The sequence below is a fragment of the Rutilus rutilus genome, assembly GCF_951802725.1.
Source record: "Rutilus rutilus genome assembly, chromosome: 20".
Classification (NCBI taxonomy): Eukaryota; Metazoa; Chordata; class Actinopteri; order Cypriniformes; family Leuciscidae; genus Rutilus; species Rutilus rutilus.
In genome coordinates, this window is record NC_140225.1 from 21,525,172 (window position 1) to 21,552,534 (window position 27,363).

Here is a 27,363-nt window from a genome sequence, read left to right on the forward strand (position 1 = left end):
CGTTAGCTTCAGCATATTAGACATTCTCTGGCTTCAGTAAAGTTAGCTTCATTCATTGAGAGAAAAGGTATGACGTCACATGTGCGCCTTTTGGGTTTTGTAGTCTTTGTAATTATGTATTTTCACAGTCTTATACCTCAACAGTTTTACATAAAACTGCGACTTTCTTGACTTTAAAATGTATCTATTAAATTGACAAACATCATATGTGTAATTCAGGGCACAATTCAAACGTGATCAAAATATTTGTTGTCTCTCGCCATTGACTACCATACAATATTTTTCCGAAATAAGGTCCCATGGTGGTCAACCGGAAGGGGAGGGACTTAGGCTCTCTATTTAGTCCTACGCCCCAGTAGGTGTCGGGAATGCACATATCGTTTGTTTGCCAACCGCCATAAAACGCCAAAAGAAGAAGAAGGCCAGAGCTCGATCACACTGCCCCCTGCCGACAGATCCAGAACATCACGACGAGTTGTTTGCTGGCTCAGAGGGTCAACAGGAAGCACTACTTGTGTCCCACCGCAGTTCTCAAGCGGAAAAGGTTGTGGCATTAACGACAACAGCAACCCATATGGCGTCCCAACACCGTAAGCGATAATACTATTCCTTCTCCAATTATGCGCGGGCTCTTCGATCACAGTGACAAACGCGGTGAGTGTTTTATCTTGCATCTCGCGCGGAGTGGGCGTGCACGCTCTCCGTAAGTTAAGCGCGAGGCCTTCGTGCACGCGACGCAACTCCAGACTCGAGGCGAGTTTGTGCAAAAACCGCGTCGATTGTGGCGGTAATTTTATATGCACTTTTATGGGGTATTGTCGAACTCATGTTGTTGATTAAAGTGGGTTTATTTCGGACCGGTAAGCGCGCGAGATACACGAAGGCTGGTTGCTAAAGGCCCCCTGGTGCTCGCGGAAGCGGTGGTGTGTTTGTTTTGTGAGGGTTTTTGATACCCTGCGTTGCCTAAACGACGAAAGCATCTTTTGCACAAGCCGAAGCGGCTTCTTAAGCTGTCATCTCTGTTCATAGAGGGTCAGACAATGTGCGAGCACTTCAAGGCCGCATGCGCTAGCTGTCTGTGCACGTGAGCCGACCTTTAGCCAAAATATAAACACCAGTAGCCCTTAGCAGTCTACCCTGAATGCCTGTGAATAAGACTTTAAAAGGTTTAATTTAAAACATGAAAGGCAACATTCGGCACTCTTGCAGTTCCAATAAAAAGTGTTTGTATTCAGTTTGACACCTGATGCCATTATCTGTTTGCTTGCTCTTATTTATTTGCAAGCAGTTCTGTGGTTGTTGTTACAAGTAGGGGAGAGCGGGGCTAGTTGCCACTTTTTACTCCAGTGAATATTTCTGTATGTAAAGTTTGTATAAGCACATACTTTGTTTATTTAATTAAATTTATTCTTTAAAGATGCTTCAAGGTTTGTGGTATTATTAACATTTTTAAATGTTAAACTTTTTAAAAGCAGCTGAAGTAAGGGAAATTGTATGTATACATATACTGTACTGTGCAATGTCATAGGCACGTTAGTATTTTCACACAAAAAATGGTTTTAGTCAGTTATTTATATCTTTTTGCTGTAGTGTGTCAGTAGGAAATATCAGTTTACATTTCCACACATTCCTTTTGCCATTAATTGTTGTAATCCAGCGAGACTTTTGTATGCACAAGGAGTCTGACAACAGCCGAAGCTCCACACTGAGATCTGATCTCGACATCAACGAGTCTATCTGTGATTACATGAAGAAACAGAAAAAAAACGGAGACAGACTAAATCCAGAAGAATTGTGGCTGTGTCTTAAAAACACTTGAAGAAACCTACCTGCAAAGCTACCTGTAAAACTATGCAAGTGTACCTTAGGGTGGTCCTTATTTTTAAAGTCTCCAATTGTCATGCTCTTAACCCTTCAAATTGTTCCTTTACATAAGAAAATACAGCATGCCAATTTGTATGGCAGTAACATAATAATTACTAGTAGCTCAATAGCTTTAAACTTTCTGAGATTTTGATGATTTTCGTAAAAACAGATTATTTGAATTGGTATTGTACCTGGCTAGTAAAATTCCAAAAGAATCTCCATAAAAACATCTAATGCACCATATATTCCTAAATATGTATTTTAGATGCATGTCTCAGTTTACTTATTGTAGAAACTAAATCCAAATTAATCCATCTATGACCCGTTTTAGCAGATTTACCTTTCCTGGTGGAATCAATACATATTTCTATTGATGATCACCTTGGTTATTGTTTGGGTTTAGAGCACATTTTTTGGTAAAAAAAATGACATTACGTTCCTTGAAATTGACCCGGAACTTTGGCCGAATCAAGCAGATTATCAGGAGGCACAGGCAACCATACATGCAATGAAAGTAGTCGAGAGAGGAGTGGCTCTGATTCAAGAACACAATGGCTATCTCACACACTCTGAAGAACAATTGCAGTTTCTCCTTCATGTGGTGGAAGATCACCGACGGATCTATCCAGACTGCAAAAAGTCAACACTGGCTGCTGAGCATCAGAAATGAGGGATTGTTGAAAACTTTGTGCTTTTTTGAGATTGTTGTCATTGTTGTCATGTCAGTGTTGCTCTGATTTCAATAAAATGTAGTTCATTTGCAGCAACTTTTAATATTACTTGCATATCACAATTTCACAATAACGCCGCACAGCTTAACATAGGCAATCTTCCACAAGATTGAGCTACCTCTAAATATAATTTTTTTGTCAACATTTTTGCATATTTCTAATTTTGAAGTTAAAAGGAACAGTTTAAGAGGTTAAGACACTAACATTTTGCAAAAAAAAAAAAATTGGACTTGATAAGGACCACCCTAGTGTACCTGGACAAAAGCTGTTAAATGCAAAGGGTGGTCACACCAAATATTGATTTGATTTAGTTAATCAGAAGTTAATCTATAAATACAATTTATTTATGGCATCATTTTTGAAAGCATTCTCAATTTTTCACAGCACTTCTAAGTGCCTAAAACTTTTCACAGTTCTGTAGTTTTGGATGTAGGTTTCTTCAAGTGTCTTCAAGCCAGTTTTTTCTGTTTCTTCATGTAATCCCAGATGGACTCGATTACGGTGAGATCAGATCTTTGTGTGGAGCAAACTGTCAGACTCCTTAATCTCACTGGATTATTACAATTGATGACAAAAGTTTGCAATGTAGTTTTCCTACTGACACACTACAGCAAAATATATAAATTTATGGCTTAAAACATTTTTTTTTTTTTGTGAGAATATACTGTATATATGTGTTATTTGAAGTGGTTTAATAAATGTTAAAAAACCTTGAAGTCTTGGTTACAAAAATGCTTTTGAAGATATTTCCAAAGCTATTGAACGTTATTATTGTCTAGGAAAACAAAATACAGTTCACTAAAAACAGACTTTTTTTATATAATATTGAATTTAGTTTGGAGGACAGAATAAAAAAAGACGTATAAACATTTAAGTAATTCTAATTTTACAAATTTTAATGGAAGAAACTAGGTTTAAATCAACATATAAAACTTTTGCTAGAGTAAACAAACATTTGTGCATTTGGACTTTGGACTTGTAGTTACTGAGATACAGACTCGGTGACAACTAGCCCCGACCTCCCCTATATATCTGTTTGGTTGGCAATACATTTGTGTTAAGATTTTACTTGAATGCCAGTCAAACTGTGGGATTATGCTTTTTTTGTCAGAAGTAGTTAGAGAACTGTACGGAGCATGTCATCAATCCAACTTATTAGTCAAAACAGTACATCTTAGAAGATTATGCAGTGATAAAGATACATTTATAATTCTTGTCTTTTCCAGAGCAAACCGTACAGTGCAGGCATTCATGGATATAGTTGGTGGTCAATTCAATCATCTGGTTCCCAGTGACCAATTGGATGATTCCTTGCTGCTCGGACAGAACCTGGAATGTGAAGCAAGTGATGAGTTTGAAACGGGTCACGGTCACCCCGAAGATTCACTGAAGAACATGCTCAGTGACAAAGATCCAATGTTTGGATCTGCTAGTGCCCAGTTTCATCTTCTAGAAAATGAAGATGTCAATTTTAAGCTTGGAAGCTCAGCAGGTACAGTAGTTGCTTTTGAAGTCTGTAGTTTAATAAAAAAATAAAAAAATAAAAGAGTTTGCAATTAACTTCGACCGTGCGTTTTGCAGATCATGACATGACAACAGCAGGTGTTAGTCAGAGTCCATCTGATGGAGAGCACAGTCAGTCCAGCTTCTCACGGGGCAGGAGACATGCAAGTCATCTACAGAGGCGACAAACAGGTGCACATAACATAAGGGACAGGGACACAACTGGGTGAATTTATTTGGATTGTTTTGAATCTGCTGAATCAGCTTGAAAGTTGCAACTATCCATACTTTTTTTTTTTTTTTTACTCTATTAGTAAATAAAGTATGCACACCAGTAATGTTTTTTCTTCTAGGACATGCTTATAAAAGCTACTTTAATGTCCTAACTGAACTTAGACTCAATCCTGGCTTAATCTAAGCCATGTTTGTGAAACCAGCCCATAGTCTTATATAGTTCCTCTGTCTTTTAGCAACTTTTACTAATGTGGAAAACCATTAGAAGACCTCTATGTGGCGATACATGTAGAATAAATATTTCACATTTTTCTGACAGGTGGCATTTCACTGTATATGATGCTGCAAGTGAATGTCTGCCCACCCAAAAAGACAAATATTATTAATTAAAATATTTATAACTGGAAATTTTGCCACTCTCTTTTTGGCGTCTTTTGATATGGTTTAAATGTCTGCTGCATTGGGATATTAGTTATGCCTGAGAATTTATTGGGTTTTCCTGGAACCAATATTTTTGCCTATTTGCTGTCTGTTTGACTGCTCATGAGTGTATTGACACCATTTTTCTCTTTCAGCGAGCCGCGGTCGAGTCAGAGGCAGACGCCCAGGTCCTATACCAAAAGCAACCGAGAGTAACGAACAAGAGTCAACATGCAGCGGAAACTCGGATGGAGATAAAAGCCTTGCTGCAAAAAGGGAAGCTCTGCTCAGCCGTCGTTTTGGAATCCATGAGGTTGACTCCTCGATGAATCCAGTTGTTGTGTTACGGCGATTAACTGTTACTGTAGGGGGCTATAAAATTGAACTGCTTCCTGGACCGTCACATGCGTTTGGATCATTTAGCACGAGCGACCTTCAGTCATTGGGATTCCAAGAGGACGCCATCACTGCTGATGGCCTCACATTGGATTTGGGACAAAATCAAGATGAAGGTGCACAAGAACTTGACAATTCCACACAAGAGGTTGTTGGGGAAGTGAGTGTTGGCCAGCCCACTAGCGATGACATGCCTATGGATTTTGGGCCGTATGTGAACCCTAATGAAGTACAAGACACTAATAGCACCTTGTCGCTCAAGCCCAATATGAACAATGTCACACCAAGAGATGGAAAAATCAATGACCAAATCAAGACCCAAAAGCCAAGCGAGCACAAAAAGGGGAACAAGAACGGCACAGCGGTTCAGCCTGCTGTCAAAAAGCTTCTGAAACACAAACAGGCTCTGTCTGCTGCCAAAAACAAGCCGTCTCATCTCACCAGGCCAGGGCTCTTACAGAAAGTTTCCAGACAACCCAGAGACAAAAAAATGCATACAAGCCGACCAGAAAATCACAAGGGGAAGCCTGGTATGGTGGGCTTGAAACGCCCAGGAGGGCCACTCGCTCCTAAATCACCCTCAAAAATACAAAAGATTCAGGATGGACATCCTGTGCATCAAACCGCAAGCCCGTCTGTCCCAGTGTCCCCGACCATCAGTCGTAAACCATCGTCTGTTTCTGGCCCTGGTGTCAAGTCAGTGCAGTCTCCTCACCCTCCGAAAAAGCCACAAAATCCTCCCACTCCGGTAAACAAAACAAACCCAACTGTGACAAACAGCCAAGGGGATGAGGAGCAGGAGAAGGTCAAGATCAAGAAGGCGGAGAAGATCCAGCATAGACATAAGAGCAGAAACTCTAGAAGTATTTCGATAGAGGAGCCGCAGCTGTTTATCCCTGATAATGCCCCAGTGGTGAAGAAGGAAACCGAGGGCGAACCTCCTCCTGAAAGCGAGACTGTGTGGGACCCCAGCAAACACTGTGGATTATGTAAGAAACCTCACAACAACCGGTATGTCGACTTTTATTTCTAAATCCATTCTCATGGTTTTTTGTTTTTATTGATATTCAATGGTACTTGTTAATTTTTCCTATTTTTGCATTTAGATCATCTTTGCAATCATCTAAAACTCATTTAAAGCTAATCTTTAAAAATGCTATTAAATTAATAACCCAGTTAAATATAATCTCAAAATGTATAACCATTTTTCATACTGTACATCATATTGTTGTGGTGCCTAAACTCAGTTGCAGCATTTAAAGTGCCCCTAATATGCTATTTTAAAGATTTATAATTTTGTTTTGGAGTCTCCTACAATAGGTTTATAGGCATCCAAGGTCAAAAACAATTTAATTTGATCAATATACATTGCACATCACCTCAGTTTTCATAGTCTGAAAACGGTTTGTTTAGAAGATTCAGTCCCTCTAAACCCCTCTTTTCCGAGAGCTACTCAGCTCTGATTGGTCAGATGGCCCAGTCTGTTGTGAAAACGCGTGTTGGCAGTGGAACGGTCATTACTAGGGCTGAACGATACATCGAATTTTCATCGTCATCGCGATATGAACTCACGCGATGAACACATCGCAACAGACAGCCTGACACTATGAATAATGCCTGGTTCAGATTACAAGATTTTTGTGTCTGTTATGATAGTCACGGTGTCAGATTACACGATTTTGACTGCTAAAATCTTGTCGTGTCGTGGACAAGAAACATGTCAGACTACACGTTGCTTTCCGACCAGTCATCGCGTGCCGTCACACGCACACATTCACTCACACACGCACACACGCACACACGCACACACACACACACACACACACACACACACACACAGTCCCTCGCTCACTCACTCACGCTCACTCACTCGCACACACACACACTGTCCCTCGCTCACTCACTCGCACACACACACACACACACACACACACACACTCGCTCACTGGCGCACACACACTCACTGTTGCTCGCGCTCTCACTCACTCGCGCACACTCACTCTCGCTCACATACTCAACCCGTGGAGGACCGTTAAAAAATTAAACATGCTAGTCTTTCGCAGACGCGCCGTAGGTTGTCGCCCAGACACACTGACTATACGAGATGAAACGATCGAATCTTGCGTCCCGACGCCCGTTGTCGTTTACGAATCCCCACGACACCCATAGGTCAAACGGATCGTGCCAAAATCGCGCTAAAATCGTGTAATCTGAACCAGGCAGGTAATAAACGTTTGACCTATCACGCAAAGAACCTATTAAAGCACTAAGACATGGGAACAGTATAGCTAACATTCACATTTGAATATTTATCACATTTAAATTTAAATTTAATCACATTTATTATATTTTATAAGTCATTTCGTCATCGCAATATTAAACAATGTTATCGCACATCGCAGCTTTTCCTCATATCGTGCAGCCCTAGTCATTACCATATCTGAATTTCAGCTCCAGAGGCTTCCTCAACACTTGGTACATAGTGATTCAAACAGTAACGATGGTATCGGGTTTTCCGTATCAATTCCACATCCTTTGGAAGTGCATGCAAAGTGGATTCGCAGCGCTGAAAACAGCATTTTCTTGACATGTCGAAAACCTATAAAGGTTACTGACGACTCATTTCAGGCAGTTCAGAATCGGTTCTTTCTTTTAGGAGACAATAACTTACAATAGCTATTTGTCGTGCACTTTGCAGACCTTTTACTTTCCCAAACAGATATATTACACACTGAATTAAAGGTAATATTCAAAAAAACATAATAGGGGCAATTTAAAACTATTGATTTTAGTGTAGTATATATTTAGACGCCCTGGGTTGGCTTGCATGCGAGCGTCTGGTGGCCAGGCCTCCCCCCGAACGAGCGACGTGGGGCTGCTCGCCAACTGCAGGAGGAACTGTAAGGGGCCGACGACCCGATCTCTGGACACGGAAACTGGCTTTAGGAACGTTACCTCGCTGGCGGGTAAGGAGTCTGAGTTCGTGCGGGAGGTTGAGAGGTACCGACTAGAGACAGTCGGGCTCAGCTCCACGCGCAGCTTGGGCTCTGGAATCATACTCTTTGAGAGAGGCGGGACTCTCTACCACTCTGGAGTTGCCCATGGTGAGAGGTGGCGGGCTGGTTTGGTTTGCTTATAACCCTCCTGCTCAGCCGTCATGTGTTGGAGTTCACCCCGGTACCCGGCCCTCTTGGAGTCTCTGGGAGGGGTGCTGGAAAGTGCTCCGACTGGGGACTCCGTCGTTCTACTGGGAGACTTCAACGCCCATGTGGGCAGCGACAGTGACACCTGGAAAGGATTGATCTGAACCCAAGCAGTGTTCTGTTATTGGACTTCTGTGCTAGTCACAGCTTGTCCATAACGAACACCATTTTCACGCATAAGGGTGTCCATCAGTGCACATGGCACCAGGACACCCTAGGTTGGAGGTCGATGATCGACTTTGTGGTCATTTCATCCGACCTACGGCCGTATGTCTTGGACACTCGGGTAAAGAGAGGGGCGGAGCTGTCAACTGATAACCACCTGGTGGTGAGTTGGATCCAATGGCGGGGGAGGAAGCTGGACTCGGCAGACCCAAACGTACTGTGAAGGTCTGTTGGGAACGTTTGGCCGAGTCCCTGTCAGAGAGATCTTCAACTCCCACCTTCGGCGGAGCTCCGAGCGGACTCCTGAGGCAGCTGACGGGTACCAGCAGGCCAAGTGGACTTTAGCCCAGGTGGTTGTAGAGGCAAAAAATCAGGCCTGGGAGGAGTTCGGTGAGGCTATGGAGAAGGACTACCGGTTGGCCTCGAAGAGATTCTGGCAAACCATCTGGCGCCTCAGAACGGGGAAGCAGTGCCCTACCAACACTATTTACAGTGGAGGTGGGTTGCTGTTGACCTCAACTGGGGATATCGTCGGACGGTGGAAAAATAACTTTGAGGATCTCCTCAATCCCACCGACACATCTTCCATTGAGGAAGCAGAGGCCGAGGGCTCGGAGGTGGACTTGTCCATCACCCAAGCTGAAGTCACCGAGGTAGTTATGAAGCTCCTCGGTGGCAAGGCACCGGGGGTGGATGAGATTCGCCTCAAGTCTCTGGATATTGTGGGGATGTCTTGGTTGACATGCCTCTGCAACATCGCATGGCGGTTGGGGACAGTATCTCTGGACTGGCAGACCGGGGTGGTGGTCCCTCTTTTCAAGAAGGGGAACTGGAGGGTGTGTTCCAAATATAGGGGGATCACACTTCTCAGCCTCCCTGGGAAAGTCTATGCCAGGGTACTGGAGAGGAGAATTCGGCCGATAGTCGAACCACGGATTCAGGAGGAACAGTGCGGTTTTCGTCCCGGTCATGGAACACTGGACAGCTCTGTACCCTCTCCAGGGTGCTGGAGGGTTCATGAGAGTTTGCCCAACCAATCCATATGTGCTTTGTGGATTTGGAGAAGGCATTCGACCGTGTCCCTCGCGGTGTCCTGTGGAGGGTGCTCTGGGAGTATGGGGTCCGGGGCCCTCTGCTAAGGGCTGTCTGGTCCCTGTACGACCGGAGCAGGAGCTTGGTTCACATTGCCGGCAGCAAGTCAGACTTGTTCCCGGTGCATGTTAGACTCCGGCAGGGCTGCCCTTTGTCACCGATTCTGTTCATAATTTTTATTGACAGAATATCTAGGCGCAGCCAAGGGCAGGAGGGTGTCCGGTTTGGAGACCACACAATTTCGTCTCTGCTTTTTGCGGATGATGTTGTCATGCTGCCCCCGCGACCTGGGCCCGGATAAGCGGAAGATGGATGGATGGATATATTTAGACAAATTATAGAATTTTAATATCAGAAAATACCAAGTATCAACTTATCAGTATCAATTTTAATATCAATGCATGCCTCTTTGAAATTTAAAATTGGTTGTAAGAAAAAAGCCTCACTTAAAGGATTAGTTCACTTTCAAATAAAAATGTCCTCATAATTCACTCACCCCCATGTCATCCAAGATGTCCATGTCTTTCTTTAGTCGAAAAAAAATTAAGGTTTTTGAGGAAAACATTACAGGATTTTTCTCCATGTAATGGTCTTCAATTGCAACCAACGGTTTGAAGTCCTCCAACTCCAAACTTGTAAACACTGGGTCGGTCACACGTAACCTTTCCAACGTGATGACGTAATGCGTGGCACATCTCAGAGATAGTACAAGTCGGGCATTTGTGGTTAAAAAGTATTTAATTATTTATTTTTAGAAAATTACAGATCGTTTCACTAGATAAGACCCTTATTTCTCGGCTGCGATTGTGTCGAGCCTTTGAAGCTGCATTGAGACTGACATTTGAACCTTCAAACCGTTGTTTGCCATTGAAGTCCATTATATGGAGAAAAGTCCTGTAATGTTTTCCTCAAAAACCTTAATTTATTTTCGACTGAAGAAAGAAAGACATGGACATCTTGGATGACATGGGGGTGAGTAAATTATCAGGACATTTTTATTTGAAAGTGAACTACTCTAAGATCTGTATGTATTTGCTCAAAGTGATGGGCTGCAGACAGACCTATGTTTCATAAACACTGCTGTTGTCTGTTTGTTTGAATAGGTTCATGGTGGGCTGCGGCCGCTGCGATGACTGGTTTCACGGGGATTGTGTGGGTCTGGATCTGGCTAAAGTTCAGCAGATGGAAAAGGAGGACCAGGAGTATGTGTGCTTGAAGTGCTGTGCTGAAGAGGGAGGGAAAACCGGTGCCCAGGCCACAGAGCAGTCAGATGACAAGTTATCTGCTAAACATAAACAAAGACCCCAGCAGTCGGTCACCGCAGGTGGAATACGACCCTTCCGAAAAGTAAGCAAACAAGTCATCCAATACCATTTGTCATCATAAAAATCAAAGAGTTGTATGAAGTAACTTATGAAGTAAGTAGCTTTAATTCTTTTTTTCTTTTTTTTACTTCTAAAGCCTTGTATAACAAACATGCATGAAAGTATAGACATTAATGGATAATTACTCTTCCTTTTAATCATATAAGGGTGTTTTCACATATAGTTAATTTTAAAAGAACTAAACCCGTTTCACTTAAAGTGACCTCAGTCCTTTTGGTGTTCACAATATAGTGGACTTAAAAGAGAACCCGGTTCCTTTTTTGATCCTCTTCTGCATTGAAGTGATCTCAGACCCTTTTTGACCCTTTCTTGTTCACACCACAACCTCAAAAGAACTTAGGCTAGATCTCAGCTTTCTGTGCATTTTGCATGTGCACACTTCCACCTTCGACAACATCTGTCAGACAAGCACAAGCGCATGCACCCAAAATTTAATCCAGGTTGTTGTAGCAGTGGATTCCCCACATCAACACAGTTTGTCACGGGTGCTCATGTAGCCTACTTTTTTACTTGTTTAAAAAAAAAACTTTTCCCAGGAAAATCTCGATTCTTTTCATATTGTTTTTACTATTTTGCAAGTGACTGAGCAGTACTGCTACACTTATGTCCCGATTAAAAAACTTAGCCTTGCAAGGTAACAAAATATAACAGAAAAATGAAAGACAGACCATGTGGGCGAAGATAAAAATCTTTATTTCATTATCTTTGTTATAAAAAATAAGAACAAAGCTGCACATTACAAATACAAAACATACTATACAAATGAAATAAACAGTGCTTTATTTTTTCAGCCACAGTAGGTGTATATAACAGCACCATTCAAATATGAAATTGAGTAAACATAAAAGTATAGGCTACATTGTAAAGTATAGGCTACATTGATTCTTATTTAAGCTACTGAAGTTTTTCAGTGAAGATCAGTGAGTGATTTTTCTCTTTTGTTGTTTTAATTAAAGGGATAGTTCACCCAAAAATGAAAATTCTGTCAGTAATTACTCACCCTCATGTTGGTCCAACCCCGTAAGACTTTCGTTCTTCTTCGGAACACAGATTAAGATATTTTTGATGAAATCTGAGAGCTGGCTCACACACAAATAGTCCGAGTGTCTACAGTGGCTCAACTTTAAGTTTATCAAGCGACGAGAATACTTTTTGCATGCAAAAAACAAAAATAACGACTTTATTCAACTATTAATTTTCTTCTGTGTGGGCCTTTGAGTTCACAAGAGCGCCATGATGCATGCGCGAGAACTGAGAAGAACAAAGAAATCGAACCACAAACGGACCCACAAACGAACTTTACTCAGACTCAGTATGGTTTGTTTTTTGGTCCCTTTAGGGGGGTCTGAGATCACTTGATTTGTTTACATAAACAAGCTGAACCGCCCCCAAGAGAGTTTGGAGGGTTCAAACAAACTAGGTGTGAAAACACCCTAATTGAATTTGTGCTTGAAATTATCTTCAAATTAGCAGTAGCGTGTCATTGCCTCAAATGAGGAATTGAGTTTGTTCTATGTTAATGGAATGGAAACTAACAAACTATGTTTGTTAATGGAAACTCTGGCTCAAAAACTAAAACATTATAGCCTAATTGGTCCTCAAGGGGTCAAAATAACAAATGTATGATGTGCCACGTTTAATTAGAAGAAACATAGAATATGATATGTTCTATATCAATCTAGTGAAGAAAAAAAAACATGATCATTTAATTATTTGATGGTTGCTTGTGGCAGATTTACAAAGTCATATTTTGTTCTGCCCTTTCTGATTTAGCTTTTGATTTGTGTGGTATCCACCGGCTTTCTTTAAAAGGGTTTGTATATATTTGACTCTCAATCTTTTTTACACATTGGTGTAAAGGGGTTAGTTAGTTTTCACTCATTGTAGGTGAACAGTATGTGCACATGGACTGGTGTGTTACACACTCACGTACAAATCTGCAACAACTACTGATATGGCCACTTGAGTTTGTCTTACTTAAAGGCAGGATTTTTCAAAAAAAAACTTTTTCCCAAATTTGTTTAAACTGTCTTTATATACCAATACATAATTAAAATGTAAGTACTCTGAACAAGAGAGTATAAAAATCGAGTGTCTGTAGTCCTCTCAGGACTGCAATAAACACAGCTACTTATTTAATTCACTCCCACCCCCTCCCTTCTGGGCTCCTTCCAAAGCCACGCCCCCAAAACACATGAACACGCGATGCCGACCACTCAGCTGGAGGAGGACGCGTTAGTCAGCGCATGTAGTGACATCATGTCAGAATCACATGTAATAAAATACCTAACTTTATCATTATGAATATAAACAACTAACATGGCTGTTAGTACTCACTATCAAGCTAGTATATCGATACTGGTAAAGTTTAAAATATATTGAGTTTGATTCGGTAACGAGCTAGTAACATAAGGCAAAGCTAAAAACAGGTTGCATTGATACACGGTTTCCCATTACCATCAGTTACACCAGTGGTTCTCAATTCCAGTCCTCGGGACCCCTTGCTCTGCACATTTTGTATGTCTCTCTTATCTGACACACACAGTTCAGTTCATGGAGTCTCTCCTAATGAGCTGATGGTCTGGTTCAGGTGTGTTAAATAAGGGAGACATACACTCCGGTGACAAGTAGCCTACCTAGCCTTACTAGTTCCTTTTTTTGCCTTGTTTGTCTTCGCTGACTGTATATGCAGGTACTGGGAATTTTGACTGCTCTTTCTCTGCCATTATTGTGATTCTTCCTAGCTTCCGTGCCTCTTCCCCTCCTCGAGTCAAACGGGTGCGCGCATGTGGGCAGCTCCTGTAGCAGCAGGGGTGGTAGCCATGGTAGCGAGGGAGAGTGACAGTCACCCAGCCAATCATTTCATTCGTTCCGAATGGAAATAAGTAGCTGTGTTTATTGCGCCCTGAGAGGACTAGAGACACTCGATTTTTATACTTTCTTTTTCAGAGTACTTACATTTTAATTATGTATTGGTATATAAAGAAAGTTGAAACAAATTTGGAAAAACATTTTTTGAAAAAAACTGCCGACCCTACCTTTAAATGTTATTGTACTATATTGTAGTATTTACAAAAAAAAACACCTTTTTGTTTTATGTAGGAGGTAGGGGAAAGACGACCCTCAGAAGATTCCACGCCAAGGGGTATGGATATTTCCATCAGTTATTTTATACATTATCATAAAAAAATAAAAAAAGTTAATGTTAGTTATTAAAAAAAAAACTTAAATGAATAATTATACATTTTAAAGTATCATTGTTAATTGTAAATTATTTTTACCTATAATATTTACTAATAATTATTATTATTATTACCCCTAATTATTATTACCTATAATAATATAAGAGTTGTATTTTTTTGCAGGACCAAATGTGAAGCATGAGTCGAAGAAAGTTAAAATATCCCACGTTAGCTCAAAGAAACCGTCCACTGGACATATCAGACGAAACGTTCGGGACTCGCTGGAGGAGATTCTCTTGAAACGGTGTGTGAATGTGATTTTTTTGGTAGATTGCCAGTCAATAGCTTTTCCTTAGAACTGTCTACCTCTTGTTTATATTACGTGTGTAATGTTAAGTTGTTCAGCGTTTATCCTCTCATCTCTCGTCTAATAGACTGAAGGAGTCTGATTTAAAGGGTTCATCGGACAAGCCTGCTGAGTTGGCCAGAAGGACAGAGAAGGAGCTTTTTGCTCTCTTTCAGGGTGTTGACAGCAAATACAAAAATAAATACAGAAGTTTGACTTTCAACCTGAAAGATGCAAAAAATAATGTAAGTATTTTCTGTGCAAGCTTTTTTCAATGAAAGTATTTCTAGGGAAAGCAGGCATTTCTAGCCAAATCTAATGCTGTGAGAATGAAATTCTTTTGCAGGTGTTATTCAAGCGAGTACTCAAGGGGGAAGTTTCCCCTGCTGATTTGGTGCGTATGACTGCAGAAGAGCTGGCCTCTAAGGAACTGGCTGCTTGGAGACAAAGAGAGAATCGACATGTTAGTAAAACATTATAGCTCTGTTGCATTTCCAAAATATCACAGTTTAATTTTTGGTAGACAACATAAAATGGCATTTGCAAAGTGTTTAACCTACTCAGTGAAGTGAACTATGCAGACTATTTTCAGCAGGACATATTTGTTCATCAGAATAGAAATTTAATAGTCAGATTTTTATGTTGATTTATATTGATTGTTAACCTTTTGGTCTTTCTGTTGGCAGACAATTGAAATGATTGAGAAAGAACAGAGAGAAGTAGAGAGACGCCCCATTACTAAAATCACCCACAAAGGGGAAATTGAAATTGAGAATCAGGAGCCTGCCAAAGCACCAGAGGCCATAGAGGCAGAGGTGAGATTTATGCTCCATTCTTAGCAGCTTTTCCAACAAGGAAAAAGAAAATAGTTTAAAAATGTTTTTCCTACTGCATCTTCAGCCAGAGCCTGTGCCGAAAGCTGCGGAAGTGCCTGAAGAAAAACCCCCTGAGACTAAACCTGACAGTCCCAAGAAATCTATAGATACCACCAACTTGCACAAGTCTCATCTATTTGACCTCAACTGCAAAATCTGCACAGGTAAAACCGTTAAAATAAAAGTTCAGCTTCTGAAAAGTTTTTCTTGTGGAGAGTTAAATGGGCTACATACTAAAATAAAAAAAATATCCCCTTAGGTGTACTTTTGTTAGAAAGCTTTTTAAAAACAGAAAAAAACTACTCATAATTAAAGGCTGCTAAATTAAACAAAGGCCCTGATGTACTTCAAGTGAAAGCGAAGAATGAACTGATGTGATGTCATTTTGAACAAAAGCAGGCCAATACGAACTTCGTTTTGGGAGTACGAAACAGCTTGCCAAAGTAAACTTTCCGGAAAAGTTTGCTCCGGCTGTTAAGTAATATTAAGTAATAGGTTGGTGTGCACGGAGGCTCCGCCTACTTTCATGTGGAATCTTTTCCGCTTCATTTCTCCTCACGAGTCCGTTGCGATCAGACGTCCGTGAGTGAAAACATGCACGCTGGATAGCTGCTTTATAGTAGAAAATGAAGTTGTACTTCTGATGAAATGAGACACTGTCACTGTTTCTCATATTTAATACAGTAAAGCTGCTTGATTTTAAGCAATCTATTGTATAAAGTGCTATATAAATAAACGTGACGTAACTTTACTAGAGTGCCGAATTGCAGAGCTTGTGCAAATTCGTGTAATCCACGTTACTATGATCAGATGCTTTTCTTATGCTTTTATTAAAGGGGAACTTGGCAACTCCTTCCCCCTACAGCTGTGGGGTGCATATTTCACAACACTGTCGTAAAAAGACTCACTTGCGGCACCCTCCTCCCCCTTTCTACCGCTGCTCATGTTATGTTGTTATTATCGGAGCCGGCCAATTTTATCGTGTGGAGCTATGTCTACCGAGGTGGGTAATACATCAATACACAGTATCATAGAACACTGTGTTCATGTCGAATTGCCGTAAAGCAGTTTGTGTTTCTCGCTCGTTCTCGCTTCTCACGAGACTTCCTATTTCCAACTTACCGGAACGTTAGTCCCCATGTTGCGAGGTTGGTTTTCTGCCTGGGAATGCTGGGGGGAGCGGGGGGGAGCGGGGAAAGTCACCATTTTCACCAGAACAGGTTATTTAACCATCCAAATGATTTCTAAACGGTTTTATTAGGTTGAAATAGTTGCCGAGTTCCCCTTTAAAAATGCTTGCCGTTTTCTCAATTTTGTTGTGGGTTGAATTTGTTATTGAGAGGAAAGCACGCAGCACGTATTTACATTTTCATCTAACCTTCGCTCTCAACAATGTGGGCGGTGTCAGATGTTCGTTTACAGTATATCGCTGCTCGCGTATTTCGAATGCCGTTTTACCCCAAAGCAAAGAACGAAAAATAACTTCACTATGAGTATATCGGGGCCTTAAGTCTATTAAGGAACTACTCCTTTACATGTAAAATGAACAGTCTTAATTGTTAAAGTAGTTAAACATTGGTTAAAAATAAACTTGTTACAAAGTTGCAAAGAACGAGCAGTTATTAGTATTTTTAAGTTGTAGAATGTTTTAATGGTACAATGAACTCTTTAAACGTTTGTGGATGTTTCTGTGAAGGTCGCATGGCTCCACCTACAGAAGAAGCCGCTACAAAGGTGGTAAAAGTGGCTACAACAGTTGTGAGGAGGCAGTCTAGTGCGACAGACGAATCTCAGCACTCCACAACTACACCTACATCAGCACTAATGGACGATCTGTCTTTAAGAGCCATGGAGGAAGGTCTCCTCAATTTTTTACCTGAATCCAGGTAAGATTTCTGATTAAGCAGTTGATTTAGGCCTAAGCAAACCCAAAACAAGACTTCAAAGGATATTTATTAAATTGTTTCTTTTTGATTTATATACTTCAATAGGTCAGATGGTCTGAGTAGCAAAGAAGATACAGCTACTTTCCTCAGCAGCTTGGAGAGTCTGTGGGGCGGCTTTGTTGATATGCCAGCTGTGGCGAGGTTTCTAACAAAAGTTTATCCTGTCTCTGGAATACTGGACTCCCTAACACAGGTAAGTGACATTTGAAATTCATCCTATATATGTCAGTCACACATTTGAACTATTGTATTAGAAGCATATCAAATTGTGTCTGCAGGATTTGCCGGACAACATCAAAGTAGGTGGACGGATTTCCCCTCAAATAGTCTGGGACTATGTTGAGAAAATCCGTGCTTCTGGGACAAAGGTGGGAATGATTTATCCTTTGATTTGTCATAATCTGTTATTTGACCATTTGAACAAGCTTTTTGTGACTTATAAATGTTTTTTCCCCAGGAAATTTGTGTTATTCGCTTCACCCCCGAAACAGAAGAAGATGAGATCTCGTACACTTTGTTGTACGCCTATTTTAGCAGCCGTAGAAGATACGGCGTTGTTGCCAACAATCGCAAACCAGTTAAAGACATGTATCTTATTCCTCTCGGCTCCACGGAAAAAATTCCCCACCAGATTGTTCCGTTTGATGGTCCAGGTAAGACTTTATTGGCAGGTTCAATTGTAGGATTTTTGCAACAAAATATAAAAAATTAATCGTGATGCTCCACATTGTAGGACTGGAGACTAATCGTCCGAATCTTCTTCTTGGATTGGTCATCCGCCAGAGACTGAAAAGGGACTTTGGGGTAATCCTGCCTAACGATGTCAGTGAGGCTCCAAGTTTCTTGGCAGAAAGCAAATCTCAGGTCGACTACCCACAGAAAGCTCCTGTAGCTCAAGATGTGGAGCGAAGTTTTAACAGCAGTCCTGGGAGCACACGGAAAAAAGACACTGCAGACTTAATTAAGTCAGTCGATGAAGAACCGATATTGGATATGGAGACAGAAGAGAATGTTTCTTTGCGCTTTCTTCCTGGTGTGCTAAAGTTGCCTGGAAACACGGCATCAGCCTCAAGCGACAAATTGAAGAGTGACTCTACAACACCAGTGTCCAAGACTCCAACAGTCGACAGTGAAAATCATGCAGCAACCCACCCTAAACCTACAGCCAGTGCTTCTCGACTTGACCGCTTCGTTATCAAGAAAAAAGACCCCAAAGCTGTTAAAACTGAACAGGTGCCACCCAGCTCGAGTCTGGAGACCAGCTCAGAAAAGAAAGAGAGTGGAGTCGTACTTTCTCTGAGTGACAAACCTGCAGATGTTTCAACAGAGAGTTTCCTTTCCTCTCTTGCAACTGCTAAACCCAAAGAGGAGACAGAGTCTAGCAGCACAGCTGTACCAGCTACTCAAGAATCAAGCGAAACCACTTCATTGGATGTATCGAAAGACTCTGTTACTGATGGCTCTTGCTCTGTTCCCAAAAACGAAGTCGTATCAAGTCCCACCAAGACTTTGAAGACATCTCCTTCTGGTATTTTAAAGAGAGTGTCTTCATCAGCTGAACCTACTGAGTTAAAACCGCAACAATCGGAAAGCAATTCAGAAAAGTTTCAGCAGAAAGGTACTCAGCAACCATCTGTGCAACCCTCTGAAGAGTGCAAAGCCATAGAGGACATCCAAGCCATCAGCACAATCTCATCCATTGGGAAGAACGAAGGTCTCAAGCAGTCTAGGACACCTTCTTTTAACCCTAAAATTTACAGTCCACCCATTTTTCATTCGTACCACGCCGGTCCACCTGATCCCCAATATTACCCTCCTCCAGCCAATCCTGCACCTTACTTACCCCTTCAACCACAGGGTCCTCCACCTTTCCCATTTCCTCCTGGTCCGCCGCCTCCCCAGATGTTCCCTCAAAGCGATCCTCGCTTACTGGCTCCACCGTGGTCTCAAACCGTCCCTCCCCAAACTATCCCTGCACCTTCTTTGACATACGAGTCCAGCTTGCCGACCTCTTCGCCCCTCAGCAAAGACGAGAAGGGTTCGGAGAAGTCTTACAGCGACCCGGGCGACAAGCCGTCCAGACGCTCCGAAGAGACCTACAGGAAAGACGAAGAGACCAACAGGAAGGACAATAAAGATAGAGACCACTATGACAAACACCATCACAAAAGCAAGCACTACGACAGGGATCGGGAAAAACACAGGGACAGAAGTCATAGTCATAAAGAGCGCCACTCGAAAGAGGACAGGTACGAGAGACCGAGAGAACGGCACCACAGCAGCAGCCATTACCGGGACAGAGACAAACACAGGCGGGACTCTGATTATGAGAAACACAAGAGGGACTCGAGAGACAGGCGTTCGTGATCTTGGCATCAAACCGCTCCACCTTCCTTAAATCTGTAACGCCGTAGAAGAAAACTATTTATAAAGTTGCAAAATGATTTTTGTATGAAAAGCAGCTAGCACCATTTCTTTTTGAAATCTTAAAGATATTTGTTTGTTTTTAATTGTAAATTTTCCTTACCTGGCTTTTCAAATATCCACTAACATTATCTTCACAAGCAGCTGGTTGTCCAGAAAATGAAACTACTGTTGCCATGAGACACGACATCCCATGGTTGATGAGAACAGCTTCTTTTGCTTCACTTTTTATTTTTCTGTTTTAATTTTTCTAAATTTGGCTTCTTAAGTATTTTCTATGTTTCAGGTGACAAATATTTCTTTGTACATTTTGGCTTGTCACACAACAGAAATGTGCATATTCAGCACATTGTTTATGTACAGTTCATAATAAAATGTTTTTATTGTTAGTAAAGCGACTGAAATGGAAGTCTTTGTTTTTTAAAGAGGCTCATTTTTTATTGTCATGCACTGTAATTAAAAATAACACCTGCGGTCACAGAAAAAGGTACTGTATTTCACAATAACAAAGCATTTATAAAAGAGTACTTTTGGGGTAAAGTACAGGATGAACCTGAAACTAAATGAGGTCCCATTAAAGGCATAAATGCCATTTATTTTTTTATATATATATATATATAGACACACACACACACACACACACACACACACACACACACACACACACACACACAGTCGTTCAAAAGTTTGGGGAAAGAAAAACAGGAATATTGTAATGTATTTTAAAATAACTGTTCTAGTATATATATTAATATACACTCACCTAAAGGATTATTAGGAACACCATACTAATACTGTGTTTGACCCCCTTTCGCCTTCAGAACTGCCTTAATTCTACGTGGCATTGATTCAACAAGGTGCTGAAAGCATTCTTTAGAAATGTTGGCCCATATTGATAGGATAGCATCTTGCAGTTGATGGAGATTTGTGGGATGCACATCCAGGGCACGAAGCTCCCGTTCCACCACATCCCAAAGATGCTCTATTGGGTTGAGATCTGGTGACTGTGGGGGCCATTTTAGTACAGTGAACTCATTGTCATGTTCAAGAAACCAATTTGAAATGATTCGAGCTTTATGACATGGTGCATCATCCTGCTGGAAGTAGCCATCAGAGGATGGGTACATGGTGGTCATAAAGGGATGAACATGGTCAGAAACAATGCTCAGGTAGGCCGTGGCATTTAAACGATGCCCAATTGGCACTAAGGGGCCTGAAGTGTGCCAAGAAAACATCCCCCACACCATTACACCACCACCACCACCACCTTGTGGTAACAAGGCATGATGGATCCATGTTCTCATTCTGTTTACGCCAAATTCTGACTCTACCATCTGAATGTCTCAACAGAAATCGAGACTCCTCAGACCAGGCAACATTTTTCCAGTCTTCAACTGTCCAATTTTGGTGAGCTCGTGCAAATTGTAGCCTCTTATTCCTATTTGTAGTGGAGATGAGTGGTACCCGGTGGGGTCTTCTGCTGTTGTAGCCCATCCGCCTCAAGGTTGTGCGTGTTGTGGCTTCACAAATGCTTTGCTGCATACCTCGGTTGTAACGAGTGGTTATTTCAGTCAAAGTTGCTCTTCTATCAGCTTGAATCAGTCGGCCCATTCTCCTCTGACCTCTAGCATCAACAAGGCATTTTCGCCCACAGGACTGCCGCATACTGGATGTTTTTCCCTTTTCACACCATTCTTTGTAAACTCTAGAAATGGTTGTGCGTGAAAATCCCAGTAACTGAGCAGATTGTGAAATACTCAGACCGGCCCGTCTGGCACCAACAACCATGCCACGCTCAAAATTGCTTAAATCACCTTTCTTTCCCATTCTGACATTCAGTTTGGGACCACACCCCTAAATGCATTGAAGCAACTGCCATGTCATTGGTTGATTAGATAATTGCATTAATGCGAAATTGAACAGGTGTTCCTAATAATCCTTTAGGTGAGTGTATAAGGTAATTTATCATTCCAATGAATCCATGCTGATTAAAAGTTTAAATAAATCTTACTGACCCTGAACTTTTGAACAGTAATGTATTAGTGTGTATGTATTTAATCAATATGGGAAATGGAAGTGTATCCACCATAAACCACAATACAATTTATTACATTGTGTTTATTTGTTATAAGAAAAATCACACAGATTATGGTTTTAAACTATTCAGACATCCTAAATTTTACTAATAGGGTAACAAAAAACGGCAAACCAAATATTTCAGAACACTTGTTGGCTGAAAGAAAATTACATTTTAAAGCCCTATTTTGTGGCATAGACGACAAAGCTAGACACATCACTTTAAAAATATACCAGCCTGACCTTCAATAAGAGGCACAAATTTGCAACATGTTATCATATGTGTTCATCTCTTCATTTTGTTCTTTCAAACAACAAATGCATGGTGATTTTGATATAGTCTACAACCTCACATCTCTGTGACAGCATCATTTTATCATGCCAATAATACACAACAGATTTCAACTCTTGAAAACTCGCACTGTGATTGTGCCATTTAATGTACTTGTTGAGACTCATTGCGTATTCTATCCTAGATGTGAATACCTAAAATCAAATATATACAACAATAAGCACAATCATTTTTTCTACTCTTCGCCTTGATAGACATTGAAACCTTCACTGGTTTGATGAAACTGCAGCTGTCTGATGTCCTGATACAAGAAAACATCTTTAATACTCCCATCAAACCCTTTAGTAAAAACACCAGATGTAACGGACGCCACATCTCTATTTAATTCAAAACCCCCAAAATAAATCACCCCTCCATAATTTACTGCTACATACCGTTCAAAGGGATCAATGTCTTCAAAAATGACTCTTTCATCATTCACATAGACCTGGATGAGAGTTCGGTTGTGAGTAATTAACAGATAATTCCAGTGATTACAACAGAAAGTGTTTTGGTACACAAGAGGAAGAGCGGTTCTCTCACCAAGATTGACCGAAACCTTCAGATAACCGTCCTGCAGCCCAACCGCTAGATGGTCATCATCTTCACTCCCTGCTTTCCCCATCCACATGATCAAACCGTCCTCTGCTGAAGTGGAAAAATTAAGTGAAACCTCGGTGTACATCAAATTCCTAGAGATGTACTTTGGATCGTTGTATTTTAAATACGAGTTTCCAATAAACTTTATAGTCCTCAATGCAACTTCTTGGTCACAGTAAGTCCCAATCCATCCCAAAGAACACACACATGAATATGAAGCAGACGTATTGACACAGAGAGAACCGTGTTGACAAAGACTGTTAACACAGTGAATGGACTGTTGGCACCGTAAACCGGTCCACAACGAGGGGCAAATACACATGAATGAAGAAAGACCCGCTGGATGGCAGTAGCCACCGTTCATGCAAACCTTATACCCACACGCTGTCCCGTCCCAGTCGCCAACATTGACTCCGTCGAGCGCACCCGTTTCTGTAAGATCGAGGTCATGTCCGTTAACTATGACCTCTCGAATGCCGCCTGTGAATCCCACTGGGTCTTTGTCCACTGCATCCGGGGACACCGTGTTCAGGAAAGACACGCCCCCAATGAAAATATTTGTGCCAACATCCAGAGTGCTCGTGCCCTCCGAAGAGTTCCTGGTCACGGTTTCATCGTCTAGAATGAGGAAGCCGCGGTTTCCCTCTCTCCCAGTCTTCACTGTGTGCCACTTCCTGCCAGTCACATCGACTTCTTTTGGAGACTGTAATACAATCGTTTCGTTTCCCAGATTATAGCGGAGCTGCACAAATCCAGCTGACAGGGATACACTGAGGAAATCACCTTGGGAGAGAGTAGAGGATAATGTTAAAGGGATTGTTCTACAATGTTAATAATTTACATTCTGTCATTAACTAGATGTACCGCATCGCGGTACAAAATATGACCGCCGCTCAGGCCTGCACTGGCTTTCCACAAAAATAAATGACGTGGAGTAATTTGGCTGTATTGCGTGTTTATGTATATACCTAAAAAAAGTAATAGTATGTGCATGTCTGTCTGTGTGTGTGTGTGTGTGTGTGTGTGTGTGTGTGTGTATGTGTGTGTGTTTGTGTATGTGTGTGTCTGTGTGTGTGTGTGTGTGTCTGTGCGTGTATGTATGTGTGCGTACATGTGTGCGCGTGTGTGTTTGTGTGTGTGTGTGTCTGTGCATGTGGATTTGTATGTGTGTGTGTCTGTGTGTGTGGATGTCAGTGTGTGTGCATGCTTGCGTTTGTTTGTATTCCTGCATGTGTGTGTGTGACAGTATCATCCTAAACCAGCAACCCTTCGCTCAACAGCACCATCTACAGGCCGATGAGTGTACAGTCACTAAATGTGCACATAAATGAATTTATTTTATACCCCCCCATGGATGAAATTCTACAAAACTTAGCAGAGGATACCCCCAGAGGATGTCAAGTTAATCATACACATGAAATATGGTGCAGTTCTGAACATCTCCACTGAAGATAGGGGCGATTAAAGCAGAATAATATTGCATTTTCATTTTTTATGGGAGGTGCGCAAATCACAAATGAGTGATTATGGGCTAGGTTGATGTGGGCCCTTAAGAGCAACATACCATAAAAATTTCTTCATCCTCGGTGCCACGGTTCAGGTAGTTATTTATGAAAAACTGCATTTTTTTGGTTTTGGGGGGGCCCAGCGCGGGGGGGGGGGGAGTGGCCCCCGGGGACCAAACGAAATTTTTCCGTAGAAGTCTAGTGGGGCTACATGCCCACCAAATTTCATGTTCCCCGGTGTTTCGGTGGCCCTGGTATCGCTGACGAAAAATTTACGGGGGCCCCAGCGCGGGGGGGGGAAGTGGCCTCCGGGGACCAAACGAAATTTTTCCGTAAAAGTCTAGTAGACCAACATACCATAAAAATTTCTTCATCCTCGGTGCCACGGTTCAGGTAGTTATTTAGGAAAAACTGCATTTTTTGGGGTTTGGGGGGGCCCAGCGCGGGGGGGGGGAGTGGCCCCCGGGGACCAAACGAAATTTTTCCGTAGAAGTCTAGTGGGGCTACATGCCCACCAAATTTCATGTTCCCCGGTGCTTCGGTGTCCCTGGTATCGTTGACGAAAAATTTACGGGGGCCCCAGCGCGGGGGGGGGAAGTGGCCCCCGGGGACCAAACGAAATTTTTCCGTAAAAGTCTAGTAGACCAACATACCATAAAAATTTCTTCATCCTCGGTGCCACGGTTCAGGTAGTTATTTAGGAAAAACTGCATTTTTTGGGGTTTGGGGGGGCCCAGCGCGGGGGGGGAGTGGCCCCCGGGGACCAAACGAAATTTTTCCGTAGAAGTCTAGTGGGGCTACATGCCCACCAAATTTCATGTTCCCCGGTGCTTCGGTGTCCCTGGTATCGTTGACGGAAAATTTACGGGGGCCCCAGCGCGGGGGGGGAAGTGGCCCCCGGGGACCAAACGAAATTTTTCCGTAAAAGTCTAGTAGACCAACATACCATAAAAATTTCTTCATCCTCGGTGCCACGGTTCAGGTACTTATTTAGGAAAAACTGCATTTTTTTGGGTTTGGGGGGGCCCAGCGCGGGGGGGGGAGTGGCCCCCGGGGACCAAACGAAATTTTTCCTTAGAAGTCTAGTGGGGCTACATGCCCACCAAATTTCATGTTCCCCGGTGTTTCGGTGTCCCTGGTATCGTTGACGAAAAATTTACGGGGGCCCCAGCGCGGGGGGGGAAGTGGCCCCCGCGGACCAAACGAAATTTTTCCGTAAAAGTCTAGTAGACCAACATACCATAAAAATTTCTTCATCCTCGGTGCCACGGTTCAGGTAGTTATTTAGGAAAAACTTAATTTTTTTGGGTTTGGGGGGGCCCAGCGCGGGGGGGGAGTGGCCCCCGGGGACCAAACGAAATTTTTCCTTAGAAGTCTAGTGGGGCTACATGCCCACCAAATTTCATGTTCCCCGGTGCTTCGGTGTCCCTGGTATCGTTGCCGAAAAATTCAGTAAGGTGACGAAAAAAAAAAAAAAAAAAAACTTTGACAATCCCTATATGACCGCTTTCGCTAGCTACGCTAGCGGCGGTCATAATTACTCACACACATTCGGACTAAACCGCTCAGTTCATATGGATTAGTTTACGATCTCTTTAAGAACTTTTTGAAGCGTCAAAGAAGTAGTTGCGTGGCTGTCAATGGAGGGACAGAAATCTCTCAGATCTCAGCAAAAAGATCTTCATTTGTTTTCTGAAGATGAACTAAAGTCTTACGGGTTTGGAACGACATGAGTGTGAGTAATTAATGACAGAATTATCATTTTTGGGTGAATTATGCCTTTAATTCATAGCCTTTTGTTCACCACAAAAGTCCTGAAATCATCTCCCTTTGTTTGTGTTTTTATTCACATTTGATTAGGCTTACATAACATGACAACCACTTGAATATACATTAAAGATACACTTAAATGCTTTAATTTTGCATAAATTTAACCAGTCAAGATGCTGCCTTACCGGATCGACTGCTTGGGTACCGTGCGGTGTAGAATATGATGCCCTCAGGTGCAAGTGTTTGAAACTGCAGCTGCAGATGGGTTCTGTGCCTTATATTGATGGGAGGAAATGACATCCAAGATGACTGATTGCCACTGAAGAAAGGATCACTGATAGATACAGCTGGAAAAGAAATAAAAAACCTGAAAGCACAGTCTCTAATATTTGCGACTAATCAGTCTCTAATTTTGTGACTTCCATTAAGTGAGCATGGAGTATTTTAATATAAATTAGTATAAAAGTATCTTAAAAAAAATGTCTTAACATATTCAAGGCAACACTTATTTTGCAGTGGCTTTTTATAATCTATTTTTCCCCCTAAATTATAAAGCTAAAATATTGGAGAGGGTTGTTTCCCCCGCCACCTCCAAAAAATTCGGCCCTGGCATTTTGGCCCAGACTGGCCCACTACATATGATCATAAACACCACCCATCTTTGCACGCCCTTGAATATGTATACCAACTCCTATTCCTTAAAACCCACTAATGCCATGTAATGAGTGAGTAGGAATGAGTGAGAGTTAACAGATGAAATTACTACAAAATTGTAATTTATTAATACAATTGAACTATACATCCACAGTGATGAATCCTAAAACAAGCTATCAGTGTTTCTCACAGGATTATTGGTAAAACTGTGGTGGGTGGACCTTGTTCCTTCTAGGGGGGTTCAGGGCCGTGTGTCCCCGGAAGAAAATTTTGTGCATTTTAATGTTAAATTCATCAATCTGGTGCACTTTTAGAGTTCAAAATTAACAGCTTCAACCCATATTCAGTGTGCAAATTAAACAAAGAAAAATTAAAACCTCTTTGAGTTACAGTGTCTGTCTACATAATACATAATAGTTATAATATTAATCCCATGACAGTAATAGCCATGTAAAACAAATGCACTGAAAAATATAGGAAACTTTCATAATTAGTTTTGTACTAATTTCTATATTTGAAAGAGATAAGCACATGCTCTTTTATTTTGATGGAAACTGCATCAAGCTTTTATTTTGGTGGAAAACATGGTTTACAAACGCGTCTCATTACAATTCTAGTAAAATGCGGTATTCGTCAACTATGCAGATGTGGAAATAATG

General features: G+C 41.7%; 2 protein-coding genes across 3 annotated transcripts in view; one reads left to right on the forward strand and one right to left on the reverse strand.

Annotated features, from left to right (window-relative positions):
- The first annotated feature begins 372 nt into the window (after nt 1–372).
- Nucleotides 373–20,162, forward strand: phf3 (PHD finger protein 3). 2 transcript variants are annotated; one of them, XM_084392431.1, is made up of 16 exons: nt 373–590; nt 3,824–4,089; nt 4,179–4,292; nt 4,910–6,161; nt 10,714–10,957; nt 14,098–14,140; nt 14,361–14,481; nt 14,612–14,768; nt 14,870–14,986; nt 15,210–15,338; nt 15,424–15,562; nt 17,095–17,284; nt 17,390–17,537; nt 17,623–17,712; nt 17,802–17,997; nt 18,078–20,162. In XM_084392431.1, exons 2-16 carry the CDS (start codon nt 3,849–3,851, stop codon nt 19,709–19,711), a joined length of 4,815 nt encoding a protein of 1,604 aa, XP_084248557.1. In that variant the 5' UTR covers nt 373–590; nt 3,824–3,848; the 3' UTR covers nt 19,712–20,162. The 2 variants fall into 2 exon arrangements, with proteins under 2 accessions (XP_084248557.1, XP_084248556.1); XM_084392430.1 differs by having other exon boundaries at nt 485–654.
- Nucleotides 20,163–21,668: 1,506 nt separating this feature from the next.
- The window catches only part of eys (eyes shut homolog), a gene marked incomplete at its 5' end in the record, with an annotated part of 292,239 nt that continues 286,544 nt past the window's right edge, over nt 21,669–27,363 (reverse strand). The window contains 2 exons of the mRNA XM_084390837.1: nt 21,669–23,558; nt 26,236–26,397. Coding sequence (XP_084246963.1) covers nt 22,372–23,558; nt 26,236–26,397 — 1,349 coding nt within the window. The 3' untranslated portion in view covers nt 21,669–22,371. The remainder of the gene's footprint in view (nt 23,559–26,235; nt 26,398–27,363) is intronic.

Bases quoted from the DNA above. Each gene is read 5' to 3' on its own strand.
- phf3 (XM_084392431.1), top strand. From the start codon at position 3,849: ATGGATATAGTTGGTGGTCAATTCAATCATCTGGTTCCCAGTGACCAA. The intron at 14,769-14,869 runs GTAAGTATTTTC...ATTCTTTTGCAG, and splicing joins TGAAAGATGCAAAAAATAAT to GTGTTATTCAAGCGAGTACT. The intron at 14,987-15,209 runs GTTAGTAAAACA...TTCTGTTGGCAG, and splicing joins GACAAAGAGAGAATCGACAT to ACAATTGAAATGATTGAGAA.